Here is a 13,873-nt window from a genome sequence, read left to right as displayed (position 1 = left end):
ATTGTGGTTTGTACAAAAATATGGATTCTATTCCTCCTAACGGTCGTTAAAAAGTTCCGTGAAATAAGGGGTATTTTAATCGTTTATCGAGTTCTTTGTCTTTTACCCAATCAAAGTTGATTTTATGATTCTTGTTCATGTGGTTTTTGATTGGGTGAAAGACAAAAAAAATCGATAAAATGATGAAATGGTTTCTTACTGAACGGAATTTTTTAAAGATTATTACACGCGGGGATCAAATCTAGATGGTTTTGTAAACCACGATAACTATCTTATAATTTTGAAACTATAGGAACGAAAAATATTATTTTTGACAAACCACAAGGACCAATATTATGAAAATATTGAAAATGGTTATTTAAAATCATAAATAATAGATTTTTTTTTCTAAAATTTATTTTAACAAATCCAACTATTATAATATATAATAATCAATTTAAAATTATTTTAACCAATATATTATATTCTTTAATTTTTTTTACCAATTTTGTTTGTATTATTTAATATATTATATTATTAGAAATATGTTTCAATTATATTTTGAAATATTATAATTGATCAACTTTTAAGAAGTCCCCTTTGGTCATTTTACATTCATATCAGCTAATTTTTATCAAACATGATTTGTTTATCAGTTAACTTATGAACTAGTTTGTCAAACATAACCTAAATAGATAAGAGTTGTTAAACGTCATTTTCCATTAAATAAAATAATGCAAGAAAACACATTTCCCCTTTTTCCTCTTAAAATGAACAAACTTGAGCTTTTTTGGAATTGAATAATAGTTGGTTATGACGATATGGAATAAATTGGTTTAATAAATATCATATTTAAATTATATTAATAATATTAATTTTGTTAAAACGTCATTAGCAATTAAATTAGATAATTATTAAAAAACGAAAAAAAGAAATGATGATAAGCATATGAAAAGCTACAAGAATCCCGCAAATCCCAATGATGTCTTAATTTCTTTATCAACATTTAAATTATTTAAAGTTTAATTGGATCTACTTTGCATTTTCTTTTCTTGCTTTTACATTAATTTTTCCCAAATAAAATAATAAAAATATACCAATTCTTTATCTATACAATTTAAAAGGATGTTATATATTATTTATTTTTCATAAAAAAAACACCAGATATTATGAAAATCGATTACAGTCAAATACATTAATGTTTCGAAGCGTCTTCAATTACATCAATAGATTAACTCGCTTTTTATATTTTATTACAAAATAACAAGAAAAAAGAAATATGATATACGATACTCTGTTTTTTTCCTTATTTCGCGTATGTGAATTTGATTTTTTTACTTTGATAATAGAAAAAGAAATTGATTTTTTCACGTTTTGTTTGAGTGAATTTGATCTAGTTTATCTTGAAGTTTTCGTTTTATATATAACTTATGCGTTGTTCGATAAACATAAATTAGATTATAAGTTGGTATATATTTTTTAATATACGTTTGGATGAATATAAGATGTCTAATAAACTAACTTATAAAAGATGTTAGTTTGAGTAGCGTATTAGAAATTTTTCGACACTTTTTTCAATTATAACTCTGATTAATACTAATTGTTATTTATTACTATTTTTACATGTAATGGTTAATCAAAATCATAAATTAATATAGATTTTTTTCTAAAATAATTTGACAAATCCAAAATTTATAAACACAATGTGAAATAAATATATGTTAATCAATACATTAAATTTAATTCATTGATTAATATATATATATATATATATATGTAAAAAATAACAAATAAATGCATTTTTTATCAAAATTATTAGAATTTATGAACAAGGAAACAAAATTATATTTGATTATGTCATCATGGACATATACCCATTCATTAAACATATCATCACATATATCATTTCATAAAACGGTGAAATGTGAAATAATAATGATTTTTTTTTAATTATTTAAAATTAAAATAGTGGGAAAAAAGTCAAAAAAGATGGACACATGAGATTAGTGGCACCCCACACCTTGCTTTTTTAGTGGGCCCCATTTACTTGTTTCGTGGTTTATCGACCCCTCTAACCGGTTTTTGGCTTCTTTTTTTATTTTTTAATCACCCTTTTTATTTTTATATTATAAAATTTTAGTTTATTCTCTCTCTAGAATAAGATGACTTTTACTTCTAAAATATTAATGTAGATTCATAATAAGAATTAATTACAATAAAATAAAACACCAAAATCTTTATTTTATAATCAAAATACATCTTAAATGTCATAAAAAAGTGTTATTAGAATATATTTGTGAGTTATACTATTTTTTTAACCGTAGGTGTCCGTGACAACTTACATGTATCTCGACTAATCTCAAGGGTGTTGGAGAATAATTAAGAAAATCCATAGTATTCTTGCAAGATTCGAATTGGTGACCTTTGTTTTTAGTGGTTAAGGTTTGTGATGATGTAGGAGAAATCTCATCTTTCCTGGATTCCAATCCAGGTACTATCGAAACCCTTATGGCCTTGAAGATTCACCTACGATGACTTCAGGTCATTTGTGATTGTCTTGGAAATTAGTTGATACGCGTAAGTTATAATTAAGATCCCACATCAGTTGGGGAGATGAACAAAAACTTGCCTTTATAAGGGTTTGATACCTCTTCTATCAAACGTGTTTTAAAACAGTGAGTTCGGGTGTGTGAACAAAACAGACAATATGTTGACCAGAGATGTTACATATGGTGTTAGAGCCGAGATGTTATGTTGGGCTCCCAAGAGGGTGAATTGTAAGATCCCACATTGGTTGGGGTATTGGGGAGAGGAATAAATATTGTCTTATAAAGGAGTTTGATACCTCCTTTATCATATGCGTTTTAAGACCGTGAATTTTACTTTTCATTTATTTATTATTAGCAATTTAGAAAACTAAAAAGAATGTAAACCCATTTGATATGCATTAAAGTCTAAATCTGTTGCTTAAAACTGAGTCAAGAGTCTCAACTGTCAAATGCTTCAAGAACATCTCTCTCTCTCTCTCTCTCTCTCTCTCTAGAATTTGGGCGTCTTTCTAATCAAACACCCAAATTCCTGTCCAAATTTTGGAAACTCCTAAAACCCTTTTCATCACTTGTTCCAATTTTAACCATTTCTTGGCCTCTTTCTCCCTTCTATTTCTGTAAATATACGTGGGAAAGAGAGTGTAGACCGCCATGGCTGCAAACAAGTTTGCAACCATGTTGCATAACAACACAAACAAGATCACTCTCATTCTCATTTATGCACTTCTTGAATGGACGCTTATACTTCTCCTTCTTCTAAACTCCCTTTTCTCTTATTTCATCATCAAATTCGCCCAATTCTTTGCCTTAAACCCTCCATGTTTCTGGTGTGCTCGAATCGATCGACTGTTTGAACCCCGAAACGAAAATTCCCATCGAAACCATCTGTGCGAGCTTCATTCAAAAGAGGTTTCTCATCTGGGGTTTTGTTCGATTCATCAAAAGTTAGCGGAATCCCAGGATTTATGTGAAGATTGTTCATCATCCAATCTGGGTTTTAGGAGAGAATCGAAGAAATTTGTGTTCTCGAAGGTGGAAAGGATTGATGTGATTCAGAGTGATGGAGAAGATGAAGTGAGATTGAAGTGTTCTTGCTGCGATGTGGATTTTGAGACGAAATTTGTTGACGATTCTTCTTGTTTTGTAATTCATCCTTTGTCGGATATTTTGGATGATGCCAAAAAGGAGAATCTGATCGATGATCATGAAGCGAAAATCATTTCGGAAGAACAAATAGAATCGAATTCCATTGAAGAAAAACAAGAAATTGCAAGCGAAAAAGGGAATGATGGTAATGAAGAACTTGAAACAGAGGAACATGAGATTGAAGTGATTAGAGATTCAAATTTTTCGGAGCAGGATTTGATTCGATTTGAAAAAGAGGAAGATTCGATTTCGGCGACTCATGATCTTCAGTTCTTCATTGATTACAGTGGAAATCAGTTGTTTCCATTCGAATTACTCGATTCGAAAACAGAGGAAAACCCGAAAAATTCTGAAGATGAAGATCATGAATTTGGGGATTTTCAAAAAGCTCAGGTGAAATCAGAAGGCAATGATGAATCTGTTCATCAGAAAACAGAGGAATCACCAAAATATGATGAGAAATCTCTTGTTTACCATGAGAATTTGATTGATTTCACTGATGAACAAGTCGCCATTGATGAAGAAACTCAAATCCAATCAGTCGACAACGAAGAACTTCAAGAAAGTGATTCAGATCTTCATTCAGGTAACTTTTATCCATCAATTTTGAATCGAATTTATTTGAATTTGAATCGAATTTATTTGAATTTGAATCGAATTTAATGTTTTTTGCAGTCCATGAAGAAGAAGAAGAGGTTTCGATCGGAACGGAAATCCCTGTTTTGGATTCATGTGATGAGATCAAACGTGATGAACATTCGATAACTTCCGCTAATTTGCATTCGAATATTGAAAATGCGGACATGAAGCTCGAGAATTTCGATGAAATTGAGGAAGAAAAAGCTCCGGAAACACCGTCTTCGATTTATAGTCTCAATCCACTTCACAAGAAGTGGTTGATGCCGGAAATGAAAGAATCAGGGACGGAAGAGTCATTTGACGGAAGTGCAATTAGTGAAACCGACAGCGGCGATCCTGTGAACACATCCGAGAAGCTGAAATCGGCTTTGAAAGCCGAGCGGAAAACATTACATCATTTATACACGGAATTGGAGGAAGAGAGGAATGCTGCGGCGGTGGCTGCTAACGAGACCATGGCGATGATAAACCGTCTCCAAGAAGAGAAGGCGGCAATGCAGATGGAGGCATTGCAGTATCAACGAATGATGGAAGAACAGTCGGAATATGATCACGACGCTTTGCAACTGTTGAACGAACTTATGATGAAAAAGCAAACGGAATTGGAATTATATCGAAAGAAAGTGTTGGATTACGAATCGAAGGAGAAGACGCGGTTTCTGCAGAGGAGTACGAAAACCGGGACGTCTTCGGTTTCTTGGAGTCATTCCGAGGACGACGACGGATTGTCGGCTGACTTGAATCGAGAAAGTCAACATCAAAACACCCCGATCCACTCTGTTCTAGATTTGGAATCGTTCGAGGAAGAACGGGTGTCGATCCTCGAACAACTGAAGGTTCTAGAAGAGAAGCTTTTTGCATTGAGTGACGAAGAGGACCGACATTTTGCTAAAGTTAGCGTAATCGAGGATCACTATGAAGAGGTTGCCAATCACGGTGTTAAAGGACCGGTTGTTGAGTTCATGCAAAACGGAAGACAACCACAACCAATCGGGAAGAGTCTTCTTCCGCTTTTCGATGCCATTAGTAGCGGGAGCGAAGATGGCATGACGGTAAGAAACGCCAAGTTTGAAGACACGGCCGTCACGAGATTTGAACTCGAGAAGAAGCGAATCGATATGGAAGAGGAAGTAGATCAATTGTATGCAAGATTACAAGGTCTCGAGGCCGATAAGGAGTTCTTAAAACATTGCATCGGCTCGATGAACAAGGGGGATAAAGGAATGGAACTTCTTCAAGAAATCTTGCAACATCTTCGAGATCTCCGAACAAGAAATTACAATGATAATGCCTTCATATGATCCTCTACAAATCTCTATCAGGTAACACAATCCATAACTCCGAGCCATCTGTAAAACAAATGATCGTTTTATGCTTAGTCGACTCGAATAACGGATTGGATATGCATTAATTTTGGAAGAGAAGGCCATGGAGGCTCTATGGCGTGAAAGGTGAATTATTTTCTTTTTTTTCATATATGCCCTTGTACTATTAATGGGTTTTCAAAATCAACCCAATTTTTTTCCGGAGGGTTTTTGTGTCAATTCATCTCCACTTTTGAAGGGAAAAAGGGAGATGATGGTCCATGTGTCATGTGAATGTGTTTTAGAGAAAAAAAAGGCAAAAAAATGGGTATTTTATCGAATTTAATGTGAAACTGAATCTATAATTATAAGGAATCTGGTTATTTGATTGTAGAGGTTTAGGTTTATCAAGTTTTTTGCTTTTTATTTTCGTTTTTGAAAGATGTTTCTTTATTTTGAACTTGTATCGGAGTAGAGAAAAAGGTAAGGGGTGTTGTTTGTAATATTTTATGTGTCGTTTTGCAAGTATATAAAATTTGGTATTTTACTGCGGATTAATTATTTTTAGGGAAAAGTACAATAAAAATCAATGGACTTTCTTGTTTGGAATGATTAAGTCCTTGGACTTTTTTTTGGAACAAATAAGTCCTTGGATATTCCAAAATATGTTAAATAAGTCATTGAATAATTTTTTGAAACAAATAAGTCCTTGGACATTCGAAAATATGTTAAATAAGTCCTTGGACAATTTTTGGAACAAATAAGTCCTTGGACATTCCAAAACATGTTAAATAAGTCCTTGGACAATTTTTGGAACAAATAAGTCCTTGGACATTCCAAAAAATGTTAAATAACTCCTTGGACAATTTTTGGAACAAATAAGTCCTTGGACATTCCAAAAAATGTTAAATAACTCCTTGGACAATTTTTGGAACAAATAAGTCCTTGAACAATCCAAAACATGTTAAATAACTTCTTAAACATTTATAAAACATGTTTGATACATTCTTATGACTTCTACAACTAGTTAAAGTGGTAAAATAGTGGAAAAAAAAATCCAGAAAAAACCCCAATGAACATTCATATTTTGAAGATAAAGTGGTAAAATAGTGGAAAAAAAATCCGGAAAAACCCCCAATGAATATTCATATTTTAAACGATAAAATGGTAAAATAGTGAAAAAAATCCCGAAAAAAACCCCAATGAACATTCATATTTTGAACGATAAAGTGGTAAAATAGTGAAAAAAATCCGAAAATATATTTTGTCAGTGATTTTTTAAACTAAAAAAATAAAAAAAATTATAAAATATATTATTTTTAATTAAAATAAACTTTATCAAAAATCTTTTTTAAATGTAATTATTTTTTTGTAAATGTAAGTACTTTTTTGTTATATTTGTTTAATTTTATAGATCTAAATACTTTTTGGTTCAAAAAATATTTAGGGGCTTAATCGTTCAAAATATGAATGTTCATTTGGTTTTTTTCCCGATTTTTTTCACTATTTTACCACTTTAACTAGTTGTACAAGTCATAAGAATGTATCCAACATGTTTTATAAAAGTTCAAGAAGTTATAACATGTTTTGGATTGTTCAATGACTTATTTGTTCCAAAAATTGTCCAAGAAGTTATTTAACATTTTTTGGAATGTTCAAGGACTTATTTGTTCGAAAAATTGTCCAAGGACTTATTTAACATGTTTTGGAATGTCCAATGACTTATTTGTTCCAAAAAAAAGTCTAAAGACTTAATCATTCCAAACAAGAAAGTCCATTGGTTTTTATTGTATTTTTCCCTTATTTTTATTGAGGCTCGTCTATTTATTTATTTATTTATTTATCAGTATTGTGTTGTACTTCAATGTTGTTGTTGTTCTTTTCTTTAACAGTTGGTAACCCGGTCTGTTTGTACGTACTTCGACTGATTCGAGGAATCCTGAAGAACAATCAGGAAAATCCACAATGATTTTGTAGGATTCGAACTGATGACCTATAAGGAAAATCCCGAAATGCCATGCCTTATTGACTTCAATGTTGTTTAAAATCCATATATGCATGTAAATTGAAAACAAATAAATTAAATAACATATTAAAACAAATTTTAAGTATTATATGACAGTTAAGATCTTAATAAATTCTTATCAAATTGTTCTTCTCATATTTTTATAATTTTTTATTTTTGAGAAGAAAAAAAAACCCTAAAACGATGTAATATAATCATGTAAAATATAAATCATAAACTCTTGAAGCATATAATCAACAGATATTCAAAAATTAAATCAATTTATATACAAAATAATATGCCCCAAGGTTCTCAACAATGAAGGAGGGGGCGTTAGATACTAAGTTCCATCCTAAGATTATTAAAAAAAAAACGAGCTGGAAATAAGCAACAACTTTCAAACAAACAAAAACATGTTTAAGAAGACTAAAATGGTACTCGAGTAATGTAGTGAGATACATCTTGATTTAGTTGTTTTGTTTTATTTTGTTCTCGTCGATGTTATAACACGATTTTATGTGATACTGAAAAAACGATAATGTTTTTATTTTTTGAATAAAATATAAATTTGAATGTATGATAAATTTTTGGAAAAAAATATCGATATTAATATCAAATTAAATATTTAAAAGTTTTTGTTTTTTTTTTTGTGTGATTTCTTTAATTCTTTTTTTTAATTATAATTTAATTTATATTTAATAATAAAGTCATTTATTTTGGGTTTAAAAATATAGTTTTTTATAAAGATAATAATTAGTATTCCGGTAGAATTCAATAATTATTCTAATTATATTTTAGATTTTTATATTTAAAATGAGATACTTATCCGATATTTGATTATGTTTATCTGCAGTTAGTTACACAAATTCAAACATGGAGCTTTATAATTTACTTGTAATCTTGAATTTTAAGTAATATGCATCAATAAACAATACTTAATGCATCAAAAATGATTTTTAAGAGTTTTTGTCAAATCATTTATAATATAGTATAGATAATAGGTCATGGCCGTATTCGAAGCAGACATCCACCAAAATTTACCACTATATGAAACTTTAACCTTTCTATACTATAGCATGAAAATACATATAATCCAATAAGTCACCATAATTAACTTATGCATCTGTCAACAAAAAGATCAAAATCAAAATTATAACGGTACAAGTATCACAACTTTTTTGAAGTTTATACTTTACCTTTGATGATGCTTGAACTGTTGAGTTGTAAAAATGTTACCAATGCATCTGCCAACAAAAGATCAAAATCAAAATTAGTTCAAGAATACAGATGGGAATATACGGTCCAAAGATCTAGGGTTTTGAAGAATTAAGCATGGATGAAGAAGTCAAAGTCATCTAATTTTGTAGAGATATAAATAAGCAAATACTAACAAAGAAATAAAGAATTGAGATAAACAATGATTAGAATTGATCCTTATCGATATTAGTTAGTTAGACATATTATATATTTAAGGGAAATGGATATGATGAACATTGTGGGTGGGTTTGGGGGTGATAACAAAAAGTAAGAAGCTTTAGTAACTTGTATTAATGCATCATTAGTTTGTACTCTTAAATTTTAAGTAATCTGCATTAAAAGTTAGTATGTTATGTATTATAATTTGTATTTAATAGTTTTACGTAAATGCTTTATAATATAACTAGAATGGTATTTGCACAATGCAGCGAGATACATATTGATTTTAATATTTCATTTTATATTTTGGCTCTATCGATGTTATAATGCGATTTTATGTGATTTTGAGAAAAAGGAAAATGTTTTTATTTTTGAATAAAATATAAAATTGAAAATATTATAATTTTTTTGAAAAAGAAATGGATATTAGTATCAAATTAATTATTTAAAATTTTGTTTTTGTGTAGTTTCTTTAATTTAATTTTTTATTATAATTTAACTGAAGTTTAATAACAAATTAATTTATTTTTGGATTAATAAAATAAAATTTTAAAATAATAATTAAATATTCTGTTTTTGTATTTTTATTTTTTTATATTTAAAATGATGTTTATCATGTATTTGATTATGTTTATCTGCAGTTAGTTACACAAATTCAGATATCGAGCTTTAATAAGTTGTACTTACGTATAATCTACTTGTAATCTTGAATTTTAAATAACATGCATTAATAAACAGTACTTTATGCATAAAAAATGGTTTTTAAGAGTTTTTGTCAAATGCTTTATAATATAGCATAAATATAGATATAACCGATGCACCCCTAGTATAACCTAGGACACAAAGGATCTGAATGACGTGTCATTAACCTTATCCACGTCATTGATCTCTCCATATCCCTTCCTATATAGATTCTTATCCCTGGTATGCTACATTAGTCTTTCGTCTCCAATAATGGCTACCAAAAGTCATGATCGTGAAAAAAAGTCTAAAATGTCATGTCTAGCCACAACTAGTCATCCCAATTTCACCTCGAGCTACCCTCCTCCTCATTCCCTCGACCATGACATCTTCTACCTTTTCTTTACCAAAGTCGTCATTTGTCGTATATGAACATGAACACTTGATCTATTAAACATCACAATCTTCTCTCCCCTCGGCCTCAACTTATCTGTTATGTGCATAATTCTCAACATTTGCAAAACATTTTTAATAAAGGCGTTTGAAATAATGTACAGTTAGTTATAATATTAAATGCATTGAATATATTAATAATAATATAATTGTGTACAAAAATTCATATTAAAAACCCTGTTATATATATATATATATATATATATATATATATATATAAGGATAAGTTCTTTTGTTAACCCAATTTATGGTATTAACTTTGTAAACAATCACAACCATTCATCTTGTGAATCAATAGATGACAATTTTGTAATAACTAATAATATAATACATTATCATCTAAGATGAACATACATAAACAATAGTATTATTAGAAGACAAAAAAAATCATAATGTTTATAAAACGCCCCATTAATGACATTAATTTTCATATGAACATGAATTCATTGTTATTAACAAAAAAAATCTCCATCATTATGAACATTAATATACACATGAGCATCTCCCTCTTTATGTTCATAAAAATTCACTTGGTAGACAATGAACGTTATACACTTATAGCAATATGTTCATCAGTGATTTCACAATATTTTCCTCCATATTGTTCATATCACCAGAAACGACATTAACAATACACTTCAAAAAATAAATATTATTGAACACCTATGAACACTATATGGTTATGAACGTCTTATGGTTATAAACACCTATGACCACATTCTTATGAATATCTTATAGTTATTAACACATTGTTATAAACATCATTAAATACCATAAAAGTAACTTACACATAAAAGTTATATATTTGTTCTTCATCATTACTAAAAATGAATTTTATTAGTCCAATAAATTTACAAAGTTAACATCATATTCTTGTTTAACAAAAAATCTTACTCATATATATATATATATATATATATATTAGATTTAAACTTTTACTTGTTTATTTAAAAAAAAACTGTATTGAATATTAGAAATTGAGAAAAGCATACGACTATGGATGACTTATGCTTTACTTCATCACTAAACCTATTTTTTATTTATTGATCAATTAATGTTTCTTAGACTCGACTTTATTTCATTAATTTCAATGGGAAACAGTACAAGAAGGTTAATTAATGTATATTAACACGTGATTAATAACTTTTTATATAACCTATCATATTCAGTCGTCCCTTCATTAAATACTCCAAAAAGAAAACACTTTTTTATACAAGATTCCTTTAGTTTTTAACAAACTGTAATCTTCAACAAATTTTATAAAAATACAGATTTTGAGTGATATTTGTTTCAACAGGTTCTCTAAAACCTTCTTTAAAATGAGAAAACATGAGAGATAGTGAAATTCTTCAAATTTAGAGAACTCCAAAAAAATGATTACCATACAAGATAAAACAAATTTTATTACATTTTCACCAGTTAGAAACATTGATTATATGTTTATGATAGATAAATATTATTTTAATAATATAATTAATATTATAATCTTCAAAATAGTGAATCTGTTGGAGTTAAATGTATTTTCTTACAAAGATTTTAAGTTTTACTTTTTTATTTTAAAGAACTTGTTGGAGATGGTCTAACAGAATTTCATTATAGATCAGTATAGCATCCTCAACATGTTCTTTAAATTAGAAATACATAAGTTATGTTCTCTGTTTTGCTCCAATAATTTTTTATATTATTATTTAAAATAGAGAGAAAAAAAAACTTCAAAGTTTAAATGGTTCTCTAACGGGAGGAGAAGAAAGAATGGCTTTTTATTTATTTATTCTCATCAATATATTATTTTATATAATAATAATTAAAAAATATATTGAAAATATGATTTTGAAATCCTTAAAATAAATATTTATTGGATTTAAATGTAAATATTTTAATAGAAAATTTATAATTTTATATATGAATGGGTTAATGATGAATTTACAGATAGTAAAAGTGGATTAAGGATATGATTAAAGAATTAAAAAGGTAATTAAATAATGATTGAGATCGGTTCGCGTTTGGTGGCAAATACATCATTATATCCAGCATCCCATCATCATCCTCTTCGGCGCCTTTCTTTTTCATTTTTCCCTTTTCAAAATATATATATTTATATATTAAAAAGAATTATAAAATCATTTGTTTGCCATATTTAATTTTTTTTATTCATTAAAACGTTATATATATATATATATATATATATACATATATATATAGGGTTGGGTTCACGTGAGACCAAAGGTTTTTCGTGAGACCCGTAAGACCAGTTTATGTCCATTGATCAAATTTATGAATTAATGATCTAATGGTTGCAAAGTTGCAAGGTGGCAATTTCGTAATTAGTGAGAAGTCTCATGGCGTTTATAAATGTTCAGATCTGACGATTGTAAATCTAATCCAAGCGTTGAGAATTGGTCTTACGAGTCTCACGAAAAACCATTGGTCTCACATGATCCCAAGTATATATATATATATATATATATATATATATATATACACACTAAATATTTATCTAATCAAATGTGCCAGTTAATTCTTTTAAAAATAATAAAAATGATACTCGTACAATGTAGCGAGATATATTTCGATTTTAATGTTTTATTTTATTTTTTTGTTTGTTCGATGTTTTAATGTCGTTTTATATGGTTTTGAGAAAGCGATAATGTTTTTATTTTTTAATAAAATATAAATATGAAGATATCATAAAACTTTTAAAAAAATATATTGATATTAGTATCAAACTAACTATATTAAAAAGAATTGTGTAATTTCTTTAATTCATTTTTTTCATTAAAACTTAATTTAGGTTTAATAACAAAGTTATTTTGGTTTGATAATATAATTTCTTATAAAGATAGTAATTAAGTATTTTGTTAAAATTCAATAATTATCCTAATTAAATTTTAAATTTTTTATATTTAAAATGAGATATTTTTCCTCTATTTAATTATGTTTATCTGCAGTTAGTTACAGGAATTCAAACGTAGAGCTCTAATAAGTTGTCTTTACGTATAATTTACTTGTAATATTGAACTTTAAGTAATATGCATCGATAAACAGTACTTTGTGCATAAAAAATAATTTTTAAATTTTTTTGTCAAATATTTTATAATATAGCGAGCATGCTTTTTCTTTTTTCTATTTTTTTTACCCAATTTACTTATTTGACTTGTGATACTTGTCAAGAAAATATTAATGTGAATAAGTTGGGTAAGATTTTTCCAGATTTCAAATACGTTAAATATGTTATGGCCGACGGTTAATGGGCTTGGGTTATCAATACCGGCATTGTGGGCCTCTGTTGTTTTAGTGCCCTATCCAGTCCTTTTTGACCCAATATTAATATAAACTAATTTATTTTATAATTTTAAAATAAATGTATTGCAAGAAGGTTAAGACCTACTTGAAAGCTGTTTATCAAACATTTATTGGGCAAGTGTTTATCGTGTGTCACTTATATTTCAAGCGAACACATTATACATCTAAAATCTTACTCGGTAAGCAAGGAGGAACGACTCTTATCTGGTAAGTATTTACTGGATAAAAGACGCTTACTAACAATTTATACCGAGAATATAACCCAATAATTATATCATCAAAATAATTAAAACTTAAATTTCAAATATAAATAATACAGTTAAATTTTGGTTAGTATGATACATATTAGAAATCATATAGTGTCCACATGTAAAGAATCTCTCCAAGTTTATTAGTTT

The 13,873-nt window shown here is 28.2% G+C and overlaps 1 protein-coding gene across 1 annotated transcript; it reads left to right on the top strand.

Annotated features, from left to right (window-relative positions):
• Positions 1 to 3,179: 3,179 nt before the first annotated feature.
• LOC112523940 (myosin-binding protein 2-like) lies at positions 3,180 to 5,683 on the top strand. The gene is made up of 3 exons (XM_025133621.1): positions 3,180 to 4,067; positions 4,134 to 4,260; positions 4,350 to 5,683. Exons 1-3 carry the CDS (start codon positions 3,180 to 3,182, stop codon positions 5,612 to 5,614), a joined length of 2,280 nt encoding a protein of 759 aa, XP_024989389.1. The 3' UTR covers positions 5,615 to 5,683.
• Positions 5,684 to 13,873: the final 8,190 nt, after the last annotated feature.

This window comes from Cynara cardunculus (genome assembly GCF_001531365.2).
Source record: "Cynara cardunculus var. scolymus isolate 2C chromosome LG 12, CcrdV1, whole genome shotgun sequence".
Classification (NCBI taxonomy): Eukaryota; Viridiplantae; Streptophyta; class Magnoliopsida; order Asterales; family Asteraceae; genus Cynara; species Cynara cardunculus.
The sequence above is the reverse complement of the archived record's forward strand: the minus strand, read 5'-3'. Positions and strand labels throughout refer to the sequence as shown.

Bases quoted from the DNA above. Each gene is read 5' to 3' on its own strand.
- LOC112523940 (XM_025133621.1), top strand. From the start codon at position 3,180: ATGGCTGCAAACAAGTTTGCAACCATGTTGCATAACAACACAAACAAG. The intron at 4,068-4,133 runs GTGAAATCAGAA...AAATATGATGAG, and splicing joins GGGATTTTCAAAAAGCTCAG to AAATCTCTTGTTTACCATGA. The intron at 4,261-4,349 runs GTAACTTTTATC...TGTTTTTTGCAG, and splicing joins TGATTCAGATCTTCATTCAG to TCCATGAAGAAGAAGAAGAG.